The sequence below is a fragment of the Neophocaena asiaeorientalis genome, unplaced genomic scaffold (assembly GCF_003031525.2).
Source record: "Neophocaena asiaeorientalis asiaeorientalis breed wild unplaced genomic scaffold, Neophocaena_asiaeorientalis_V1.1 scaffold573, whole genome shotgun sequence".
NCBI classification, from domain to species: domain Eukaryota; kingdom Metazoa; phylum Chordata; class Mammalia; order Artiodactyla; family Phocoenidae; genus Neophocaena; species Neophocaena asiaeorientalis.
Window position 1 is genome coordinate 253,205 of NW_020172453.1, and position 24,333 is coordinate 277,537.

General features: G+C 38.5%; 1 protein-coding gene across 3 annotated transcripts in view; it reads left to right on the plus strand.

The window, feature by feature from the left end:
• The window catches only part of CAST (calpastatin), a 122,289-nt gene that overhangs the window by 499 nt on the left and 97,457 nt on the right, over positions 1-24,333 (plus strand). Inside the window, exons 1-2 of one of the 3 annotated variants that reach the window (XM_024737670.1) lie at positions 534-670; positions 14,357-14,419. In XM_024737670.1, coding sequence (XP_024593438.1) covers positions 641-670; positions 14,357-14,419 — 93 coding nt within the window. In that variant the 5' untranslated portion in view covers positions 534-640. Of the gene's footprint in view, positions 1-533; positions 671-14,356; positions 14,420-24,333 lie in introns of those variants that run through there. The other 2 variants (XM_024737671.1, XM_024737676.1) reach the window with 2 other exon arrangements.

Below are 24,333 nucleotides of genomic sequence, written 5' to 3' on the forward strand. Positions count from 1 at the left end.
GGAGGTGAGTGGCACTTGTGCCGGAGCCGCAGGGCTGAGCGCGGGGAGGACCCCGGCCCCGGAGCCGTGGGCCGCCTCCTTGCGGTAGCCTGCCTGGCCTGCTGCCCCGTGCGCCCCCTCCCGAGCCTGAGAAGGACTTAAGACTCAGAACCTGCCTCTGGGCAGGTGACGGGAGGTGGCTGGGTACTGCCGGGCCTGGGCCAAGTGTATTGGACATGGAGCAAGCCAGATTGGAGTTGGCCTGCGTTGGGAAAAGTTGATTGATGAGACTGGGGTGAAAGGCGGTTGAGGATAAAAGGGTAATACATTTCATTCGGGACCCCGAACTGGGTGGGGTAGTTCAACTAAAAGTCGGGTCTTCCGCGTAAAGTCCGGGCTGCAGGGCGTGGCTGCCTGGTAAAATAACACTTCTGCCCTAACCAGCCTTGCGCCAAATTGGGCGGGGCGGGGTCAACCCGGCCGGGCAGGGCCGATGTAGGCCCCGCCCAGGTGCCTCCCCCGCTGACAGCTGTGGGGTTTGAAAAGCTCAGCGCCAGCCAGGTCCGGGGCTGGTGGAGTGCGAGCCCGGCCCCTGCTGCGCTGCACCCCGTGTCCTCGCCGGGTTCTCCGCTGCGCGACTCAGAGCAAATCGGTTGTCGCCATGGCATTCGCAAGCTGGTGGTACATGACGGTAAACTGGAGCGATCGTGCCTGGGAAGGACCGGAAACGGAGTGGGCTTTGCTTTTCTGGGCGTGCAGGAGAGGTTATTGTGCAGGATTTGGCGGGGAAGGGGTAGGGACCAGGTGCGACGTCCTCTCAGACCTTCAGTTTAGGCTCCGGGAGGGGCTGAGACCCACCCTGCGGTGGTATGTGCGAGCGAGCCCCGACGTGCAAGTCGGTGTGAGCAGACGCACCAGACTCAGCTCACGCTCATGAGTTGAATGGAGCAGGAATTGTTGCTGGAGGAATTCCGCCCTTGGACGCGGATTCCTGGATGAACTCAGACTCAGATCGAAAAAGCGCAGATCGAAAGAGCTCAGATCTAGTATTTGTTTTTAAGTCATAAGTAAATCTCAAAACTTTTAGAGGCATGTTGTTGGACGTGCATTCTCCAGCGCAAAGAAGAGGCAGCTGGGATTGGGTTCAAGGAGAAAATCCAAAACTCCAAGGAGCAGAAGCAATCGAGATCAAGACCCTTGTTGAGAATGAGAAAGAGGGAGAGAGAGACAGCGAGAGAGAGCCCACTGCTCTGTACTTTATTACTTGGATGAGGGACAGAGATGTTCCGTTTGTTTAGTGCATTGAATGCTTGTCCAACCAACTAGATGTGATATCCAGTCAAGCTGGTACTTGTAATGTTTTGAACCTCCAGGAAGCATGATTTAACATTACGATGCTTTCCAAAAAAAAAAAAAAAATACACAAATTTTATTGACAGAAAGAATAAAAATATTTATATCCCATTGATTTATGGTGAGAACTTTAAAAAATAGTTAAAGTACACCTCTCTCGGCATGTAGTATTGGGAAAAGCAAGGGTGTTGTAATAAGACAGTATTTAGAGAGAAACATCGTGTTGGAATCAGACAGTATTTAGAGAGAAACGTTGTGTTGGAATCAGTAAAATGTCCCTTTTCAGCCAATGGCCATTCACTGAGCACCTACCAAGTGGCAGACCCAGTACTAGCCTCGAAGTGGAAAACAAGACCGAGTTCTTGTTCTCAAAGGGCAATGAGTCAACCTTTTTGAACCTGTTTCCACATCTATAAAATGTGGGTTATAATAGGTACCACATAAGGGTTGGTGAAGACTATTTACATTCATGAATCAAAGTACCATACCCGTATACCTTTTTTTTGAATTTTATTTATTTTTTTATACAGCAGGTTCTTATTAGTCATCAATTTTATACACATCAGTGTATACATGTCAATCCCAATCACCCAATTCATCACACCACCATTGCCACCCCCCTGTGGCTTTCCCAGCTTGGTGTCCATACATTTGTTCTCTACAGCTGTGTCTCAACTTCCCCCCTGCAAACCGGTTCATCTGTACCGTTTTTCTAGGTTCCACATACGTGCGTTAATATACAATATTTGTTTTTCTCTTTCTGACTTACTTCACTCTGTATGACAGTCTCTAGATCCATCCACATCTCAACAAATGACCCAATTTTGTTCCTTTTTATGGCAGAGTAATATTCCATTGTATATATGTACCACATCTTCTTTATCCATTCATCTGTCAATGGGCATTTAGGTTGCTTCCATGACCTGGCTATTGTAAATAGTGCTGCAATGAACATTGGGGTGCATGTGTCTTTTTGAATTATGGTTCTCTCTGGGTAAATGCCCAGTAGTGGGATTGCTGGATCATATGATAATTCTATTTTTAGTTTTTTAAGGAACTTCCATACTGTTCTCCATAGTGGCTGTATCAATTTACATTCCCACCAACAGTGCCCCATATACCTTTAATGATTGGAAATTCCAGTTTCCCTTGAGATGTTTCTTCATGAATGCTTCCTACTACATTTTCTGGGTTTTTTAAATGTAGCATCTTATTGGTGTGCTAAAAGCAAAAGTTTGCTTTGAATCATTATTCTTCTAAGATTCTTATCAAAATGCATCACATGAATTATCTGCAAATATGGATGGTTTAGAGTTAACATCAGTCTTCTTCCAAATTCATGATTCTCTAAAGTAAATTATGCTGGAATATCTGGATGAAAATAGTTTAAATCTGTTTTTAACCCTGTTATGTTTAGGCATAGTCTGACATTTTTTGCTAAAACCTCTCTTATAATCCAATGTTGGAACTATTCTAATTTTTTTTTTTCTGCTAGTAGGAACCTCCTAGAATCAGCAACCTGCCTGTGACCAAGCTTTGACTTTTCCCAAACCAGTGCTGTACAATAGAAATATAGTGTGAGCCACATATGTAATTTAAAATTTTCTACTAGTCACATTAGCTGACAGGTGAAATTCATGCTAATAGCATATTTTATTTAACCCGCTATATCCCAAATGTTATTATTTCACATGCAATCAATGTGCAAATCATCGGGATATGGACACTTTCTTTTTCATGTTGATTCTTCAAAATCCAGTGTGTATTTTATACTTAGAGTGCATCTCAGTTCACACTTGACACGTTTCAAGTGCTCAATAGGCGTTGAGTGGCTAATGGCTACAGTATTAGGACAGTATAGCTCTAGACATCGGTTTCTAACCATTTTCATTTGATGGCTGTGAGGTGATGACCACAGCCCATTTTGAGAATTAAATGAAAGTTTGTGCACCATTTTCCCACAACAAAATATACATACACACACACAAAAGCCCATCCATAATCCCCTAGAGATATATGGAGCCAATTTATAACATATATATATATACATAATTTATAGTATTATATACTATTATAGATAATATTTATACAATTTATTAATACAAAAGTTTTATACAAAAGCATACTATATATAATATATGTATGTATGTATTATATATATTACATATGTCATGCTTTTGGTAAATCCTGTTATTAAAATATTTTTACTGGGATCCTTTACTGAAAAAGATTATGAATGCAATGACCTAACTTTAAAAATTTAGGCAGAATAAGATAAAATAATTGAAAGATGTATCTATGATGTGTTTTGTTTAAGGGACTGCCACCTATAAAGCCAGTCAATGAAACATTACAATGCATATTTCCCCATTGAATACCATCAATATTATTGATCTTATCTTTTGAAGAACGATGTGGTTTTAGTAAAAAAAAAAAGAAAAAAAAAACTTACAAAGCTAGATTTCAAGAACATCTGATGGGCTTGGTAATGATGAAGCATGAAAGAGGGTAAATTTGGTTGGCTGACACCGGTAATCACATTCCTGAGTCAAAAGTTGACTCTAGTAGTCCATGTTAATTAAAGGTGTTTCTTAGCCTAATTAGACCTGTCGGTCCAGTGGCAGCGTGATCAAGGAGCGCAAGTCATTTGGAAGGCCCCATCATTGTGGCCAGCCTGGGAAAAGTGTCACAAGCCTTCCCTGGCAGGACAGACCACTTGACTGCAGTGACTTTTAGGAGTAATGAAAGCAAATTACATATTCTGCAAAAAGGGCACAGGCTTTAGGGTGCTGGGAGAATGGAGGTCACACAACTGTCCTCTTTTGTTTTTTGGGTTTTTGTTTGCGGTACGCGGGCCTCTCACTGTTGTGGCCTCTCCTGTTGCGGAGCACAGGCTCCAGACGTGCAGGCTCAGCGGCCATGGCTCACGGGCCCATCCGCTCCGCTGCATGCGCGATCCTCCCGGACCGGGGCACGGCATCGGCAGGCGGACTCGCAACCACTGCACCACCAGGGAAGCCCCAACTGTCCTCTTTCGTTTCACAGTTTCTGAATTGGTTTGCTTCCCATTGCAAATAAGACTTAAATTAAGAGTATACCTGATGACATTATTCTTTAATCATTTTGATACTTCCCCAGAAAGTTAATTATATTCTACAGGTACTTTTTAAAGAATGATGTAGCTTGCTGGTGGTGGAAACAGTGGGTGGCTAGTTGATATTCCAAGGTGAACTGGTGGGAAATTAGTTCTGAGTAGGCTGTCTCACTGACATACTAGATTTCTCTAAGCAACACATGTTTATTCTATTTTTTCCTTGATGTTTTTAAAATTTTTTATTGTGGTAAAATACACATAACTTAAAATTTACCATCTTAACCATTTGTGAGTGTAAAGTTCTGTGGAATTAAATACATTCAGAATTCTTGTACAACCATCACTACCATCTAGCTCCAGAACTATTTTAATCTTGCAAAACTGAAACTCTATACCCATTAAACAATAAATTTTCATTCAATTTACATATTTACATTTGAATACATAGGACTGTATTCAAGTATCTGTGTTCCTTATCATTTTTTTATTGTATCGTAAGAACATTTAACATGAGATCTACCCTCTTAACCAATTTTTAAGTTTATGGTACATTGTTGTTGACTATAGGTACAATGTTGTACAGCAGATGCCCTCAAGATTCATCCATGTTAAAGCATATGTCAAAATTTTCATCCTTTTAAAATGGCTGAAATATATATATATATTTGCTTATCCATTCATCTTTCAAGGCACACTCAGGTTACTTCCTGGTATAGCTATTTTTTGAGGAACCACCTTACTGTTTTCCACAGTAGTTGTACCATTTTACCTTCCTATCCTCAGTACACAAGGGTTCCAATATCTTCATATACTCGCCAACACTTGTCCCACTGCCTTCTGACCTCCAGCATCTCTGATGAGAAATCTGTTTACAATCTTATTGAGTATCCCTTATATGTGATAAGTCATTTTTTATTGCTGCTTTCAAGATTCTCTCTTTGTCGTTCCAATAGTTTGATTGTAACTTGTCTCCATGTGAATTTTGAGTTCATCCTACTTGGAGTTTGTTGAACTTCTTGGTTGTTTATGTTTTTCATCAAATTTGGAAAGTTTTAGGTCATTATTTCTTAAAAAATCTTTTTCTCTTTCTTCATTTTTTTGGAACTCTCTCAATGTGTAGGTTAGTCTACTTGATGGTATCCCTCAGGTCCTGTAGGCTCTATATACTTTTCTTTAATCATTTTTCTTTCTGTTCCTCAGACTCAATAATTTCAATTGTCCTATCTTTAAGTTCACTGATTCTTTCTTCAGCCTGCTCAAATCTGCCTTTGAATCCCTCTAGTGAATTTTTCATTTCAGTTATTGTACTTCTCTGCTCTAGAATTGTTTTTTATTTTTTTGGTTTCTTTTTAGGTTATTTATCTTTTTATTGATATATCTATTTTGTTTTTACATTGTTTTCTTGACTTTCTCCACACTACCTTTAGTTCTTTGAGCATCTTTAAGACAGTTGTTTTAAAGTTTTTATCTAGTATATCTGCCATCTGCTCTTTCTCAAGGACAGTTTCTGTTTTTTGTTTGTTTGTTTGTTTTTCCCATTGAATGGGCAATAATTCTCTGTTTCTTTGCATGCCTTGTGATATTTTAGGTTTAAAACTGGACATTTGAATCTAATAATATGAAAGCTTTGGGAATCAAATTCTCCTCCTTCCCCGGGGTTTGCTGTTTTGTTTTGCTTTGTTTTGTTTTTGATTGTCATAGGCTGTTTTTGTGTTGTTTTTTTCAGCCACAAGTGTACACTTAAGAGCTTCTCAGGTCTTTTCTGATCCTGCACTTTCCCTGGGCATGAGCAATCAGTGATCAGAATACAGATCCCCAGTATTTGGAGGACAGAGTCCTTTTTGCCTTTCTGGTTCCAAGCTGCATGCTCTAATGCACAACTGCTTGCTGTGAGTTGGGAATGGGAAATGGGCAGCTGCTGCCGAGCTGAGCTGAAATTGATGGAAATTAACCAAAACTTACCATTTAAACCTTCCCCTGGAAGTTGCAAGTCTTTGATAGACTCCAGAATTTCAAAATAGTTATATCAGACACATTCTGCCAGGGAGATTTTCATCTAGATGGGAAGATGGATTCCTGGTGCCTCCTACTGCACCATCGTCCCAGAATCCTCTCTTTAAATTGTTTTAAGGATTGAAATCCTATTAATGTGATTCTAAAGCTCTGTTCTTCAAGTTATCTCATAAAAAATTACCCAGAAAGCTTTACAGCTACCATAAAGGGAAAAAAATCAAGTGTCTTTCAGTTAAGAAAAATGTAAAATAACTCCATCCAATGAGTACCTTTTATGTAAGTACCTCCTCAGATGGGAGAGTCATTTAACCCAAGAAGAAAAAGGGTTTGTGGTTAGAGTTTTCGTAAAATTTATGGAACTCATTCTGACTGTGGGGAACTTATAGAACACAGAAATGATTTGGTAAAGGCCAACGATGTTCACAGTTGCTTATTGTCCACCTACTATGTGTCAGGTTTTGTACTGTGTGCTGTGGACACAAAAATAGTGCTGATAGTACGTTTCTGGTTTTTTCTTGCGTTTTTCATAGATAAAAATCACAAGCACATCCTAATGACTACTCTAAAAGCAGCAAAGTAACTATTGAAATTCTCATGGCATCATCTTTGACTTAGAGGAAGTTCAGACAGCCTTACTGCATGTGGACCCCCTAAGCTAAACATGGCAGAAAGGCAGTCAATTCTACTTCTGAAAACTGGACAGAAAGAGGGTGTGCCCTTACCCTGCCACCTGGGCATATCCACCAGAATGTTGGAATATTAGAGAGAAGTGTATGGAGTTCAGGTGAAATATGGGGATTTCAGAATTATAGTTATGCAGTTAATCCTTAATATGTGTCTTCTTTTATGAGAAGCCCAAAGAAGGTTATCCTATATTTCTATGGTTTGATAACAAATGTTTCTAGAGAAGAAGAAAGATATCATGTGTATCACACCTTTCATTTACTTACTTTTTTAAAATAATTATTCTCCCCACAACACTTAGCCCACACTGATTTTTTTTTAGTAAATGAACTCTTCCTCTGACACTAGCCTTCTCCATTAGTTTGGGGTTTTCAGTATTAAAAACAAGTAAAATGGCTAGGATATTCCCTTTGTGTGACTCCAGGGAGGTACATACTCCTGAGATAAGATTCAAAAAAAATTTTAACTTTTTATCACAGAAGAGAGAATAATATAATGTACTCCTCATGTACCCATCACCTTCTATAATTATTAACATTGTGCCTATCTTGCTTTATCTATCCAACTCCCAGACCCACCAACACACACACACATATGCACACACCCTGATGAAGTATTTTGTAGCATAGGAATTGCACATTTAACGTTATCCCTGTGACCAGCTTGGTATATGTTGTTTGCAAAATGAATTATCTATTCCCTGTGTACTTTGTTTCCTTATTTGTAATATGGAAATATGAGACTGATATAATACAGTGTCATGAGATAGGCAAAGTACTAAACAAAGTTATCAGATGAATCTGGTTCCTCTGTACTTATGAAAAGTAAAACACTAACTTCTCTGCTGTATTATTTACAGCCTTAGAAAATGAAACCTTAAACCTTTGCTTACTTCTCATATTCATTTTATTGTCTCATAATTAACCACAATCAGATTGATGCCAGAGAAAAAGAAGGGAGTGGAATAACTTTTATTGTATTCTTAAAATGAACGAGGCAATGGGCCAGGCTCCTCATTAATATCAGCTTGTTTCATAAGTAAGCCAGCCCCTGGGGTGGACACCATTACCTCCATTTTACAAGGAGAAAACGGAAAGTTTAAATTATTTGCTGAAGGTCACATAGCCTTTCAGACCCACACTCCTTCTGTCTTATTAGAGTTTGTCAGGGAATGGAATGCAGGGAGTTGGTTACCCAGGTAACAGAGAGGCTGGGAAGCCAACTGGGGTGGATGAGGCAAAGCAGAGATTAGAAATCTCGGGAAGCTGCTACCATTTCTAGACTGGAAAGAAAGAGGGAGAACCAGGATCACCCTGCAGAAGCTGAAAGCACTGCTGGCCCATCCTGCAGGAGACCCTACTAGAGGGAGCCAGTACACATCCCTGCTACACCAACTGACCAGGATCAGGGCAAGGAATCCACCTGAGGGCAAACAGGTCCACATCTACACCAGGGAGACTGTCTTAAAGCAAAATCAGCTTTACAACTTGGGCCTTCTGTGTGCTGAACAGTCTTGTTTCAGAAAGCAGAATACATACAAAAATAGATTTTAAGGGATTTTGCAGGAAATACCAATTTGCACATTGTCTCTTAATTTTTTAAGCTATTTTTTTCAACTTTTAAAATCTTTTATCTTGTTTACTAACCTGAAAAGAATGAATGTACTTCTCAGGGAACTTTTAGAGGTTTGTGGAAATGCAGTCATTCAGTTATGAATTATTTGTCACATCCCCACCACAGGACTAGAAAAAAAAAATATATAGTTTACCATCTGGGGACTTCCCTGGTAGCGCAGTGGTTAGGACTCCACGCTCCCAACGCAGGGGGCAACTAAGAGTTCGCATGCCACAACTAAGGAGCCCAACTACCGCAACTAAGGAGCCAGCGAGCTGCAACTAAGGAGCCCACCTGCCACAGCTAAGACCCAGCTCAACCAAATAAATAAGTAATAAAATAAATAAATATTTTTTAAAAAATTTACCATCTGGTTGAAAAGGCAAAATATACATTTATGAAGTAATCAGTAAGCAGGAGCGTATACAATAAAGTGCTAACTTGTTTGCTTTACTAAGAAGCTAGAGACTAATATGCAATATGAAGGTATGGTGTGCCATTAATAGGGCTAGTCAGGACATGTTGGGTTGAACACAAGAGAGTGGGTTCCTGCATTGAGCAGTCGGTTTACCCAGGAGGCCCCGAGCTGCCCTGGCCTGCCTGACCTGGGGAAGCTCCCATGGGTGCCGACTCAGTGGGGTGATTGGAGGAGCAGAAACCTCCACTTCCTGTTGTGGTGCCCACAGATCTCCTCTCCAAACAGTGGTTTCCAATCCTAGCTGCATATTAGAATCAACTGGGGAAGTTTAGGAAAATATATCTGTGCCCACGCTCCCCCTGGACAAACTAAATCTAAATCCCTGGACTCTGGTCTGAGTGTTTCCAAAAGTGCTCTGGGCGCTTGTGACCTGCACTGAAAGATTAGACCCGAAGCTAAATGAAGGCTTTCTGATCCTTAGGAAGCAACCCACCCACCCCCTTCCCTGACAAGCCTTTATCTCTGTGTGCAGCGGTGGAGCAGTGAGGGAGCTGAGCTGTGTGCACTAGAGTCCGGAGGGCACCAAGATTTCATTACTTCGTGATTTTGCCACAGCTATCACTGGACATGCAAATATTGACCTCTATTGGCATTCTCCAAGTTGCAGAAGGAAAATCTTCAAGCTGTTTTCAAATAACCTTTCCTGTTTTCTTAAACAGCTTTATTCAGACATAATTCATAAAATATCCATTAAAACATACAATTCAGTATTTTTTAGTATATTCACAGGGTGGTCCAAACATCACCTCAATTTAATTTTACAATGTTTTTGTCACCCCCTAAAAGAAACTCAGTACCTTTTTTGAAAAAAATTAAGCAGAGGCATTTCAGAAGCACACTAGCTGTTGGTGCTCTTTCATAGCTGAGCTTGGATTTGCAGAAGCTCATTTCTTGTCTGTCTTCTTTCTTTTTTAATATGTGTAGAAGTTTGATTTTTATCTTATCCTGTGATGTATACCCTTGTCTGTGCATGTATCAGGGTGTATCTAGGTAACGATGGGGAGGGTGCCGCAAATGCTCCAGAGTGGAAGACTGGCGCTGGCACAAAGCCTTAGCTGGGTGAGAGCAAAGCTCCAAACTTTACTGCTCCTTGCTCCTGTTGATTTCCTGACAGGTTTATGAGTTTGCTATGGCAGAAAATTTTATGCATATTAATGCTATCTTCTAGAATGAGGACAAAGGACAGCTGTACTTACCAAATATGTAGTGATGCCAGGAGGTGGAAACAGTTTGGAAAATTATTCCTTTTTAGGCAAGATAGCAAAACTTTTATCTGATATTTTCCCTGCCTCTGAACTCGATTCCTTCATCTATCTTCATCTTGGCTCCAGTGTTTCCTGTCTTCTGGGGCCTTATCCTCCCAATGAAATGTTTCCTGCCTTAGGGCTGGTATCTTGCACTTCCTGTCTTTACCTCCTCTCCAGCTTCTAATACAGAATGAAACTTATAAGCGTTGTGTGTCTGATTAATTTTATAAAAACAAACCAGTTTTAGAATAGGAAGGTTTTGTTGATTTGGGGCATTGTTTTCTCTTTTATAGCATTGGATTGAGACTTTCTTGATGGGCATCAGAAGTTTTTAGCTAGCTTTTAACTAGCCTGGTCTCTGGCCCACAGACTTATAATCCTGTTACATAATGTGACTGAGGAGGATCTTACCTTTCAGATCCTTATTTCTTTACCCATAAAACGAGCTGCCGGTGTGTCCCTAGAATTTCTGTGGCAGTAAAGGAGACCACATAGGGGAAATGCCCAGCACTGGGCTTAGCACAAAGGAGATGCTTAGAACATGTTAGTTTCTTTCCCCTCTTACAGAAAAGTCCTTCCCAAATTTTTCAGGTTTGTGGTTCAGTTCCCAACCTATCACTCCTTCGCTTCTCCATGTTTCTCTCACCTCTTCCCTACCCACCAGCTATGTGTAGTAGTAGTAGACGAAGTTTTCTGTCTTCACTCTTTGAAAGACTTGCGGCAGGTTCCTATGCTGGATCAAATTTGACATATATCATTCCCAAACATTTCATTTCACCAGCAGAATGGAAAGTATGTGGAAAGTACTCAGTTATTCCATGAATTTAAAAATCAGTCACCTTGAATTTCAGTGAAAAGCTATAACTGATTTTATATCATTAATAGACTCCTGAATATTGAATAAGCCCCAAGAAATGGTCAAGGCAATGATTCATTTATAAAGTTGCTATTTACTGGATATTGAATGGTATAAGGTGATTCTTATTAATTCTGTTAGAGTTTTGTTGGAGTGATGATGTATTGTAGTTATGTAAGAAAAAGTCCTCAAATTAAGGAGATGCTTGATGAAATGTTTAGGGGTAAAGTTTCAGGATATCTGCAATTTACTTTCAAATGCAGGTACATATACAAATATAGGTAGATCTTTGTCCATAATATAAGCAGATATGGCAACATACGGCAACAATAGTTAATAGTTGTTGAATCTAAGTGATGGGACTATTGACATTCATTGTATTATTCTTTCAACTTTTCTGTATCTTAGAAATTTTTTATAATAAAAAAGCCAGATTAAAAAAACTGGAAAAATATGATCCATACAGCTCCTAAAAAATGTTGCCCTTTCATTATGTGATTTTTATGTCATTATATCATTATGCTTACTCTATTGAGAGCAAATATGTCTTTTGAAATTACAAAATACCAATTCTTATAATATATAATTTTTATGTTGTCATTATATCTCAACATTTTAAAAAGCATTTGCTATATATATATATATTACTCTCAAACTATTATTTGGAAACTGCATAATTATGAGGGATTTGAGCATTTCAGTGGAAGCAAATAACTGATGATGTTGGTTAACCTGGAGGACTGCAATTTTGAAACACCACCGGGAAACAACTTTATAAATGTTTTTAAGTAAAACATCTATCTACCTGTATTTTAGAAAAGGCTGTCTGCATGTTTACTTTAAGGTAATAAATCATAATATATGTTTGCCAACGAGCAGGAAGCGGAGTGGGACCTTGCAGAGAGCATGGAGCCTTGCTCTAGACGAGAGCCAGTTGCCTCTTTAAGTTTTCTCATTTGTAAAATGGAATAATCATATTTCCTACAAGTAAATGAGGCACTCAAAACAGTATGCTCAGTGGATATTGTTGTTATTAGGTATTACCTATATCTAATCTGAAAAAGGTATAGAATTGGTGATAAGAAACGAATGTGATATCAGTTCTAAATTTACCAGTTCTGGAAGGAGACAGATTGGGTAAATCTGCGTCATTGTAGACCCATCCCTCTCAAATTCTCTCTCCAAATGTTGAATAATTCTTCCACCTACTCTAGCCTTTAAGAATCTTTTGCTTACCAATTATTCTAAAACTTATCAATTACCATCTAGCTCTGATATATATATGTGGGCTTTTAAATGCCTCCTGTTTTTTCAAGATCCCTTAATTACTCAATACCGATTGCTCTCAACTGTGGACAAACCCTTGACTAGGATATCTGGGTTAAACGAGCCCTGCAGAGAGCTTCATTCACCAAGCTGCTGTAGTCTCCCTGCTTTTCTGTGGGATCTACCCACTAATCCATGAGAGGCTTTTGTTTGGCGAAGAATTTTCCATTCATGAAAGTGATTTCTTTCTAGTTTTTTATGCAAAGAACTATTGAAAGATTTCACCCACATGTCTAATATTGCTTGGCCTTTTTCTTTTTTTTTACAAAAATATCTGTTTATATGATCAAAGGGAATATTATCTTATTTCATTTATCATAGTATAGTGACAAACAATAGATTTGAAGTCAGAAAACATGCTCTGCAAACTTTTCTCATTTACTAGGTGTATGTCCTTACTAAAAGCACATCACATGACTTTTATTCTTAGTTTTCTTAATCTATGAAATCACATGAGCCTCTTTTTTTGTATCAGATAAAAGTATATGAAAGAGCCTTGTAAATAATAAAGAATGATAAAAATTATTACTATTACTATTATTGCCATTCTTTTTAATTCGAATAACTTAAGTGTCCTACATATTCAGGTTGTGATTCAACTCTAGAGAACATAATGGGATTTTATGTTTTGATTTAACTAAAGGTGATTGGGGTCGAACCCAATGGTGAGCTTTTTATTTTCTTATATTTAGATTTCTTTTCCCGCTTTCTTGCACATCCCACATGTGCAAGAAATGAAATAATTCTTTTTTATTTTTTTGCGGTGTGCGAGCCTCTCACTGCTGTGGCCTCTCCCGCTGCGGAGCACAGGCTCCGGACGCACAGGCTTAGCGGCCATGGCTCATGGGCCCAGCCGCTCCGCGGCACGTGGGATCCTCCTGGACCGGGGCACGAACCTGCGTCCCCACCATCGGCAGGTGGACTCCCAACCACTGCGCCACCAGGGAAGCCCTGAAGTAATTCTCTGTACCCTCTTTTCAGGAACATACGATTTTTTTTTATTTCTCAAAAAAATTCAATAATCTTCATGGCTTCTTTTATCTTATCAAAACAAATGAACATGTGAGCTATTTGAAGCTTTCACGTACCACGTAAAAATATTTCCTTTAATCACCAGTGTTCTAGTGAGAAAAATAATTCTGTTTCAGAACATAATGAAATTCTAAAGCCATAGTTAATGAAAGTTGCAGGTATGGTCTTTCCAATGCAGGATTTATCTTTCTGTGTTGGTAAATACTCAGACAGAAAGAACTCCAGAGAATTTCCAAGAGCCATTGAAAGTGATGGTTGATAAGGGGTGGCCCTCCCTTGAGTTCATGCTGAACTGAGACTTAAGTAATGGCTTAGGCTCACCATGGTCCTCAGACATCTCATCTCCATGAGGAACCAGGTGTCTCTTATGCTGGCAATTTGGGCTTTAAAATTCCATGAGACATTTTGTAGGAGACAAGATGCCACCTTAGCATCACCATCAGATCTGTCTGGTTAATTACAGACTGATTTTCTGCATCCCAAATGAATGTCTGTAGCTTCCCTTAATTTTTGAAGGCCACCTACGTTGGTATAGAATTATCAACAATTCTCAGTAGGAAGATGAAAGGGGTCCTTGTTTTTACAGTCTATATATTTAGCCCTTTGGGATTAAAGTCACTATTATATTATCTTGTGTCACCTCCCTCTATTAAATGTTATCTTTTTAAATACTTTTATAGCATGCCGATGGAAAAACCAGTGGATCGCCTTCAAAGTCAGGAGAAAAGAAAGGATCAGATGAGGTAATTTCCACAATACTGGGTTTTCATTTTCTCTTGTTTTTAAATTGTGAATTCTGTCTTGAAGTAAATAATGAGGTAGCAAATATCTCCTACTGGAATATTGGTAAATTTAATTTTAACTACCATTTGATTTAACACTATAAGTGGAAATCATTAAAAATAAATTTAAAAAATAAAGTGTTCCTTGGAGAGGAACATCTAGAAGTTGTTTCCATTCAGGAATAGAACTCAGTTATTTAGGGTGTTTTCCCTGTAGGAATTGGTGAATCTTAACTGTTTTTTGTTGGTTTGTTTGTTTGTTTGTTTTGGTGAACGAAACATGTAGGAGGGGAAACCAAATGCTATAGTTGAAAAGGAAATCTTTTTTTGTTGTTTTGGTTTTTTTTTTGCGGTGCACGGGCCCCTCACTGCTGTGGCCTCCCCCGCCGCGGAGCACAGGCTCCGGACGTGCAGGCCCAGCGGCCATGGCCTACGGGCCCAGCCGCTCAGTGGCACGCGGGATCCTCCCGGACCGGGGCACGAACCCGTGTGCCCTGCATCGGCAGGCGGACTCTCAACCACTGCGCCACCAGGGAAGCCCCAGGAAATCTTTTTTTATGAGAGTCACTGTGAAAGGAGGACAGTGATAACCTAGATTAAACCAGTTATTCAGGTTCATAAACAAAAGGGAGAGAAAAGGACTATTTTTACTTGGATCCATTCTGTGGAAATACTTGTAAAACCAAACCTCCTCACTTTGAGATGTGTTTTCTTTGAGCCTGTGAATTTCTTCTTTCACTGAATGATGCCTCATTATGTGCACTGTTAACATGGCCTGGTCTCCATGGAAGAGTCATGTGAAAGTTCTATCCTCCAAAAGGGTACTGGGCTTGCCTTCCTTTTGCTGCTTTTCACATTTTAAATCTCAATGGAACATTCATCTTCATTCAGTAGAAATTGCTATCATTTCCAGTTTGTAAAAGAGCCAGGTCCTGAAAGGTAGCTGGAAATTTAGAAAGCAAAAAGTGATCATTTTATTTTTCTCTATATTATTAACGTGTTTCCAGAAATCTAGAATCTACCTCCTCTTTCTGCTTATTTGCTGCAGTTTTGAAATATTCAATATATTTCAATATATTCAGTATGAAGAAGGCCATTATGACTAGAACTTGCTATGAATTCTGCACTAAGGTTTTGTCCACAGCTGTCTATTATTGTTTCCATTACCAACACCCATGAAAATATATTTTAGATTATTTCTTACCACGCAAATTTGCAGTAAGGTTTTGTACCCATGGAAGGCAAAATTTCTTTACAAAGTAAAAATAAACTTTTATTAAGATTTTATCCTGCTACTTGGTTATATTATTTAAAATTTTTTTCCATGGAAAAAATACCACATTTTTCCCCTTTTACTAGCATGAAAATCTATATAATATCACTCAGTTCCCCATCAACCCTACTCTTTAAATATATTCCCAGATATCTATCAAACTATCAGATAGTTTCCTGTTTGAAAACTATAGTGTCTCTTTATTCTCCAGACTAGGAAATAATGTTTTTAGATGTTATTCTCTATTAATATTTATAAAGTTTAAACTATTTGCACAAAAAATGAAATCTTCTTTTCCAGTACAATCAAGTGGATAGTGACCTAGTTCTTATAGGATTATTCTCAACAATTATGTTATTATGTGGAAGCTTAAATATTACGCCTTGAATGTACAGGCATTGTTGGTTTAGGCAACAACTGCTTGCCCGGTGATAGGTCTTTTATATATCCAGACTATAAAATGCCTTATTTTCATATTTATAAAGGGCTTGGGAAAACTGATAAGTAGTCCTGTTATCAGTGCAGCCAGGGGAGAATTTGAAACTTCTGTGTCAGTATGATGACTGTACTTTCAGTTTTTCGAAACTGAAAGGCTGAACTTCCACCTTGAGAGAAGAAAGAAAGAATTTTTCTTTTCTTTATCAGCAATTCAGGCAAGTCTGACATTGTTTCATAACACTTCTGAGAAATTCAGATTTACAACTCTTGCACTTGTGCCAGAGCCTGGTCATATCGGTCTGTTCTGCTCCGTCCCAGCTGGCAGAAGAGAGGAGATAGAGGCTTTGCCCTGCTCCTGTGGCATAAATCACTGCAGAGATTCAGATAGTCTGAGACTGAAGATTGTTTATTATCTCACCAAATTCTGCCCAGATCTATTTGATAGGGTGGACAGATGTGTGGGTGTGATAATTTGGTAGTCGAGTTATATTTCCAATATGGTCTGTCTCTAAAGAATCTCTAATTCTTTATGTCATGTGCAGTTAAGTAACTGATGACATACTATGGCCCTGGAGACAATTCAAGGAAACCATCCTACATTAGGCATTATTTTAGCCTTTATGTTCATGATTATAAAACCATGTGCAATCTGGACTTGTAATCTGCCTATCCTACCACCCACGGTTGGCTACCATCCTCTTAAGATTACCAGAGAAAGGTTTCCCAAAACTGATTCTTTCTCCCAAATATTTTCTCATCTACTGCTCTGTTGAACAAGAAGTAAGATTAAGAAGCTTAGTTTGGGTTTTTGGTAATCCATTTTCAAACTAGCGTGTGCCTCCAAAGGGTGAATAACTTGTTGTCCCCAAGCATATGCAAACATACTGGTTAGGCTTCCAAGGACAAACTCGGGCCTTTGAAACAAAGTCAGTTTGAAAATGTACTTTCTATGCTCAGGGGTACTTCTCAGTGTTTTTTCCTTCTCCCTTTATTGTTCTGCTGCATTTCATTTGGAGATGCAAGAGAAAAGGTGTAGAGGAGGGCTTCAGGAAGATTTAACCCGGAGTAAAAATGATTAGGGTTAGGCAAGAACCATTATTATATTGTCATATGTAAAAATATCTGGGGGTGAATGCAGCTGTGTGAATTTCAGAGCTCTTTTTCTCCTGCTACCATAAATAGCTCTTACTTGTCTTGAGTATGACCCCTATACAGCCACTAAGTGATCCTAGGAGGTCTGCAGCAATTTTAATAGACTCTTGCAACTAAAATATCATTTGTCACATTGCATTTGCAATATAAATGCTTGAGGATGGAGTTGAGTGTCTATGAGAATGTTTTTTGTTGTTTTTTTTGTTTTTTTGTTTTTTTGGGTTTTTTTGCGGTACATGGTCCTCTCACTGTTGTGGCCTCTCCCGTTGCGGAGCACAGGCTCCGGACTCGCAGGCTCAGCAGCCATGGCTCACGGGCCTAGCCGCTCCGCAGCATGCGGGATCTTCCCCGGACCGGGGCACGAACCCGTGTCCCCTGCATCGGCAGGCGGACTGTCAACCACTGCGCCACCAGGGAAGCCCTATTTTTTTGTTTTTTATGACAATCATTATGAACTTGTTAAGTCCTTCTCAGATGTAGAGGAATTGTAAGACCAAAAGTTGCATGGACTAACAAGCCAAAGACAAAATGACTAGAGAGCAGGAAAAGAAAAATGAAAACATTTATTAGTACCTTTAAATACAGTGGAACAAAGTAGCCTTCACAAACCTGCAATCAAATCTATTTAATGTATTTGACTGACACATCTGGCCACACTGGGTGAGTGTAAGCATCTTAGCAACATATTTCAGTGAAGTCCTAAGGAATGGAATTTAAAGCATATGATGGGACATTTATATTAGGGGATGCTGGATAAAGGGTATACAGGAAATCTCTGTACTAGCTTTGCAACTCTTCTATAAATGTAAAATTATTTCATAATAAAAAGTTAAAAATAAATAACAACAAACAAAAAATAAAGCGTATGATGGGCATGATTTCACAGAGCCAGTTTTAAGAACTTCAAATTTCATAATGGATATATTTTTATGGATAAAGAAAGAGATAATAGAGTTGAAATTGTGCCTTAAAGGAAAAGATATGTGATAAATTTTCTTTACCATAATAGCGTTGGTGGCATTCTTTTCCTCAGTGTTTACCTTTCCTCCTTCAAAAGTGCATGAATTTAAGTATTGAAATGACTCCAACATTTTAAAATTTCTTTCTAACATTTTTTCTCTTGATGAAATTAGTCTTTTTTTTATCACAAAAGTAATATGTACTTGTAAAAAACAAAAGTATTACCCAGTCTTACCACTTAAATTATAACTGCTGCTATGAAATTTTGTGTATTCTCAAATTAATGTGATGATATTGTGTGTTCATAATTACTATATATACTCTACTGATTTTAGTAACTTTTTAATGATCATACAGCTAAAACTTAACCATTGAAGAAAATTTAGAAAGTACTGACAATTTTAAAGAAAAAACACTACCATCTAGACTTCTAGTACCTAGAGAGATGGCCACTATTTCCATCTTTGAGTATTTTCCTCCATCTTTTTTCTATGTATATATATGATGTTTAAGCTGAGATAACAAAGGAATGTCCCTAACAGGGCCTAGACTAAAAATGATAAACAATGTGCTTTGTGATAGAGAAATCTTTTCCAATCAAAAAGAGTCATCATTGTGTGTGAATTTTAAATACATAGATAATTGTATTTAAGTACCTTGGCATTTAATATAGCATTTAATCTGGTCATTATTTTGTGCTGTGTTTTTTGTTCAAGAAGTTTGCTGGGTCTGTGTTCCCACAGCAAGTGATATAGCCGTCCTTAGCAAATTCTGGAAGAGTGCCACAGCAAATGTTATTTTAAGAGGTGATAGGTTATTACAATCTCTTGTCTGTTGTAACTGTGGGGAGTTGATTGTGGCTGGACAAGTTCATGTCCCAGTGCCAAGAAGGAGGCAAAGCTGAACAGGTGCCCCAAGGGCAGTCCCACCTGGCTTACCTAGAGATCCAGAATCCCCTGGGTGTCTGATCTGGAAGGCTAAACTCACTAAAGGAAGTTCCAAAATCCTTTTCAACTGTAGTTTCCCCATTGTTTAGTTCTAAATTTTGATTTATTTCTTCATTGACTAGAATATTTTTAAGATAATTTTTTTCCGCGAAGGAACACAGATGGTGATTTTCTGTGTCTGTGTGGATCCTAAGCATGTTTTTCTGCTGGCTTCACACAAGAAATTAGTACAAAATTGTACATTTTTGGGTAACAGTTCTGTTCCCTTGAAGTTCAGTACCTGTTGCTCCATGGTCTTCTGACTTTTTGTGCTATAGAGAAGATGTCTGTGGAAGCCTTATATTTATTTTTAGAAAGTATGTTTTTCCTGCTTCGGTGCATATGCGGTTTCTTTTTCTTTTATTCTTACAATTTAGAATTTAGTATTTTTCTTATGTGGAGCTTACCAAATGGGTCTACAAGAGCAATCCATGAATTTAAGTTCAAAACCTACAGTTAAAATACCAGACATTATGTAGACATTCAAATAGCCTATTTATCCTAAGACATGTATTCAGGTTGAATTCTGAGTCTGAGAAAAATGCGGGTAGTTTATAAAATTCAGGAGAAAAATGCTTTGCCATTCTGAGACCACAGTGAGAGCATCTTCTTTCTCACGTGCTGTGGAAGCTTTGAAGAGCCACACTCCTAATCCAGTTAGCCTGCCACCCAGTCCATGGTGCCCATGGAGGTAGCACATTGTAGTGGCTGAGTGCAGACTCTATAGAGTCCCACTGCATGGACTTGCTCCCAGCTCTGCCACTGCCTAGCTGTGTGTTCTTGGGCCAGTTACTTTGCTTCACTAAGGGTACCTTCCTCATGTGTAACATGGAGATAACAATAGCCTCTACATAAGTTAATGTGAAGATCAATGAGACCAAGCATACGAAGTGTCCAGGACAGTGCCTGGGACACGCGAAGTGCCATATAGATGCGAGCTGCTATTATTGTTATTATTATTACTACTATTATTATTGGTGTGGCCTTATGATTACTATTACTAGGCAATGAAGAGAACTTTGTTTAGCAATAAAAGTGAGCCCCTTATTGATTTCTAACCAGGACTCAAATTCTTTTGTTCACTACATATTGCCAAGCCTTTCCCATTAAAAAAGGAAGGAAGTTTGGTAGTTCATTAAGCTTAGTAGTCCTTTTGTTTCAAAACAACTCTGTGTAACACCCAGAAACGTATACCAATTGCTAGAAAGTACAGTCCCTCTTTAACAAAGAATATGAAAATAATGTGCTTTTAAATTAAGAATCTGTGATATACAAAATGTTATATAAGTAGTAGGGAGTGGCTAATAAAAATAGTTAGCCATTTTGCCTCTATAAAAGAACATATAAATATATGAACATTATATCACGCAGCAATAAAATACCCTTCATTCTTGCACTTTGGAGTAATGAGCCTAATTGCCTAAGATCATAGGTCCCACCAAAACTGTCTCTGAAGAGTGTCCCTTATAGCATAGGAAATTGGAATCAAAGTTAACAAAGTATCAAAGGAATTGAATAGGAGTTAAATTTATTGACTTTAGAATAGGTCATAAGTCCTGGAAACCTGATGGACAAGTCAATTAAATATGAGTCCTGAAATATCCTGTTTTAAAGTTTTTATTTTTTCAGTCTTATCTCTAGACTTTATTAGCTTCTCAAAGATACAGGAATGACTGATTCAAAAGGGATGAAAGGGATGATAACCTGAAATTGTGCCCATAACAAGATACCTGTGTCATCTAAGGACTGAATATGTATGATTCCTGTCATAAAGTCAATAATATTTTATCATATACCAAATGTACATAATAGCTTGTTATGGCCTTCCAAAAACAGTTCATTTTTGAAATCAAAATCTCTCAGCAAGTTGACATCATAAAGTCTTTTATGTTCCAATCAGCATTATTACAGAATGCTTAGTAAATGTGTAGAGCACTGATATAGTGTCATAAAAGATTATTAAAAACTCTCTATCCCTCATCTTCTAGGACATTATGTGAGATGATGCAGTGATTCTCAAGTTTTAACATGCCTAAGAATCACCTGGAGATAGTATGAGAATTTCAGACTCCTGGACCCCATCTCCAAACATTCTAATTTATCAGGTCCAAGATGGGATTAGGGAATCAGTATTTTTACCAGTCACCCCAGGTGACTCATATCTTCTGATGGTGGTCTTCTGAGCACATTTTGAGTAACACACATAATTCTTATGGAGTGCATAACACAGTTCCTGGCACACATGAACTTTTCTTCCTTTTTTCCTCTTCTCATTTCCTTTTTCCTTTATTTTTAAAATGCCACCCACCAACCCCATCCCTTAGCTAACTCTGCTTTACCGTGTCCTGGGGACAGGGTGGCTCTGAAGCACATCAAGTGTGCTGCAGTTTCAAGGGATCATTGAACCACATGGGAGGCTTTGGTTGCAGGGAGCTGGTACTAACCCTATTTCTTCCCACTTCTCCTAGGACCTTGTTCCTTCAACTATCCCCTCATTCGTTTTACTCTTTATTTAATGACTCCTCTTTAGACTACTTACCGGTTTAGTCTTCCTCATCGTAAACTATTTAAAAATATTTCTTTTGAAACTGCTCAAGCTCCCATTCCATCTTCCTTTCTAACCCTCACTGCCAAAATTCTTGGTTGAAATTATCGAAGAAAAGAGTGTAGAGAGAGAAGAGAGAAACTAAAAGCAAACGTTGATAAATGCCTGCATGGAGGATGTAGGAAGGAGAAACCAGTGAACAAGTGAAAGAAGAAGCAACTAAAGGGGTGGGGGAACGTGGATGTTGCAGTGTCATCTGTGGGGAGGCTGGAAGAAGGGTCTAGGCTGATAATAGTTCTAGAATTGTGAGGGCTGAGGAAAGTTTCTTGTTTGGAGACTGCGGTATTGTAGGTTCCCTTGGGAGCTGTTCCTGTTATGATTAAGTGGATTGAGTAAGTGGGTGCTGAGTAAGTGGAGATTCTGCATAGATGACTGTTCTTCTCTTCCAATGTACATGCATTTATATAGCAAACATCAGATAAAGCAAAAAAAAAAAAAAGTTGAAATCAGTGTTCATTTACACAAAAAGAGATAAGTGTGACCAAGATGGCATCACATGGTACAGATTTCTTGGATTGTTTGCCAGATGTTCACAGGTAAATTGATTCATTTATCACAATATCAAATAAGAAAGACATTATTTGGAAAGCACTCTGGAGTGAATTCTAAACATATGTTTATCTTAATCATTAAGAATGTAGACTTCCTGGTTACTTTTTCACATTAAGGTTGGCCCCCCTGTTCTCTTTCTTTTGCAGATCAAGCCTCTTACTCCTAAGTGGTCTAATTTGAGCTCAAGATGCAGACTATTTGGACTTTAGTACATTGCAGAAATATATCACTCTGAAATCTGCAAATACAGTCTCAAAGAAAACACTTTACTTACAGGAAACTGAGAGTTAAAGTGATCTCATATTCACATTCCAATTTTGGTTTCACTTAGTGCTTGGGATAAAAATTACTTCTCTGAATACAATTTTGTTACGTTTTTCTCTGCTTACTTTCTTAAAACACTGAGTAGACTCAGTAAAGTCTGAAACCATACATCTATTTCACTGAAAAGTGAAAGCCGAGTAGAAAGCTGAATAGCTAAATTTTTAAATAATGCATTTAAAAAATAATGAGGGGGGGGCTTCCCTGGTGGCGCAGTGGTTGAGAGTCCGCCTGCCGATGCAGGGAACACGGGTTCGTGCCCCGGTCTGGGAAGATCCCACATGCCGCGGAGCGGCTGGGCCCGTGAGCCGTGGCCGCTGAGCCTGCGCGTCCGGAGCCTGTGCTCCACAACGGGAGAGGCCACAACAGTGAGAGGCCCGCGTACTGAAAAACCAGCTATGCGATGAGACATTGCTGAAATGTTTGTTATATAGATCTGGTAATAACTGTCTTACTTTAAACATACACTTCAGGGGACACCCAGTGGTTAAAAGGACGAAATTTCTTGTACGGTGTTCAGTTGGAATAAAATATTTCTTGTCTCAGCAGTGATAATACCTTGCCGACTTTGTTTTTCTGAATGAGCATATGTTAGGAGAGTGTGTGTGTGTGTGTGTGTGTGTGTGTGTGTGTGTGTTTTAAGAAGAAAGGGCTTTGATTTTGACTTTTATATAAATTTCTTCAAATATTTGAAAACTTAAAAATTATAAGATTAGAAATGTTATAAATATGATTAAACTTTTCCTTTAATGAAGACATAAATGGTATTTAGAAATGAGAAATAAGTGACTGAGAGTCATGAATAAGAAAAAAAATTAAATCTTTTTGACCAAGAAATTCCAATTCTAGGAATTTGTTTCAAGTACATAATCAGAGGTGTACTCGATAGCTATGTACAAAGATAGTCTCCATAGCTTTGTTTATAATAATAACAAACTAGGGGAGAAACAAATGTACAGCCGTAATGAATTGGTGAAGTTACAGCACAAACATAGTGACTAAGGCATCTTTAACACCATGCTTTGAAGAACATGTAGCAGTGGAGGAACGTGTTTATGTTAGGTAAAGAAAAATGATGAAAGACCAGCAATTCCATGTATTTAACAGATGGTGCATATTTATGTATTTGCATAAAAATAGAGAAATAACTGAAAGTAGTTATGTTGATTGGTAAGATTTGGAGTAATTTACGTTTTCTTCTTACTACTTTTCTCTTTATTCTAAATGTATTTTCTTTTAATCAGAGGAAAAAGAATAATAAACAGCATAGATAGTAAAAGAATAATGGAAGAGAGTGTTTTAACAATGATCAAAACTAAATCTATGCATCCGTCTGCTTAGACCTTAAAGGGAGAAGTGTTTTACATGTACTGAGTCTTTTTCCTTTGGAACCTTCCAGAGTAAGGCGGCTACCGCCACCGTGTGTGTGTGCGGGCGCATGTGCAGGTGTTTGACTAGAAGTGCATCTCTTAGATATGGACATAGAATTAGGATTTAAGCACTAAGGCAGCTTAGAAGGCAAGGATTTTTTTTTAATTTATTTTTGACTGCGTTGGGTCTTTGTTGCTGTGCACGGGCTTTCTATAGT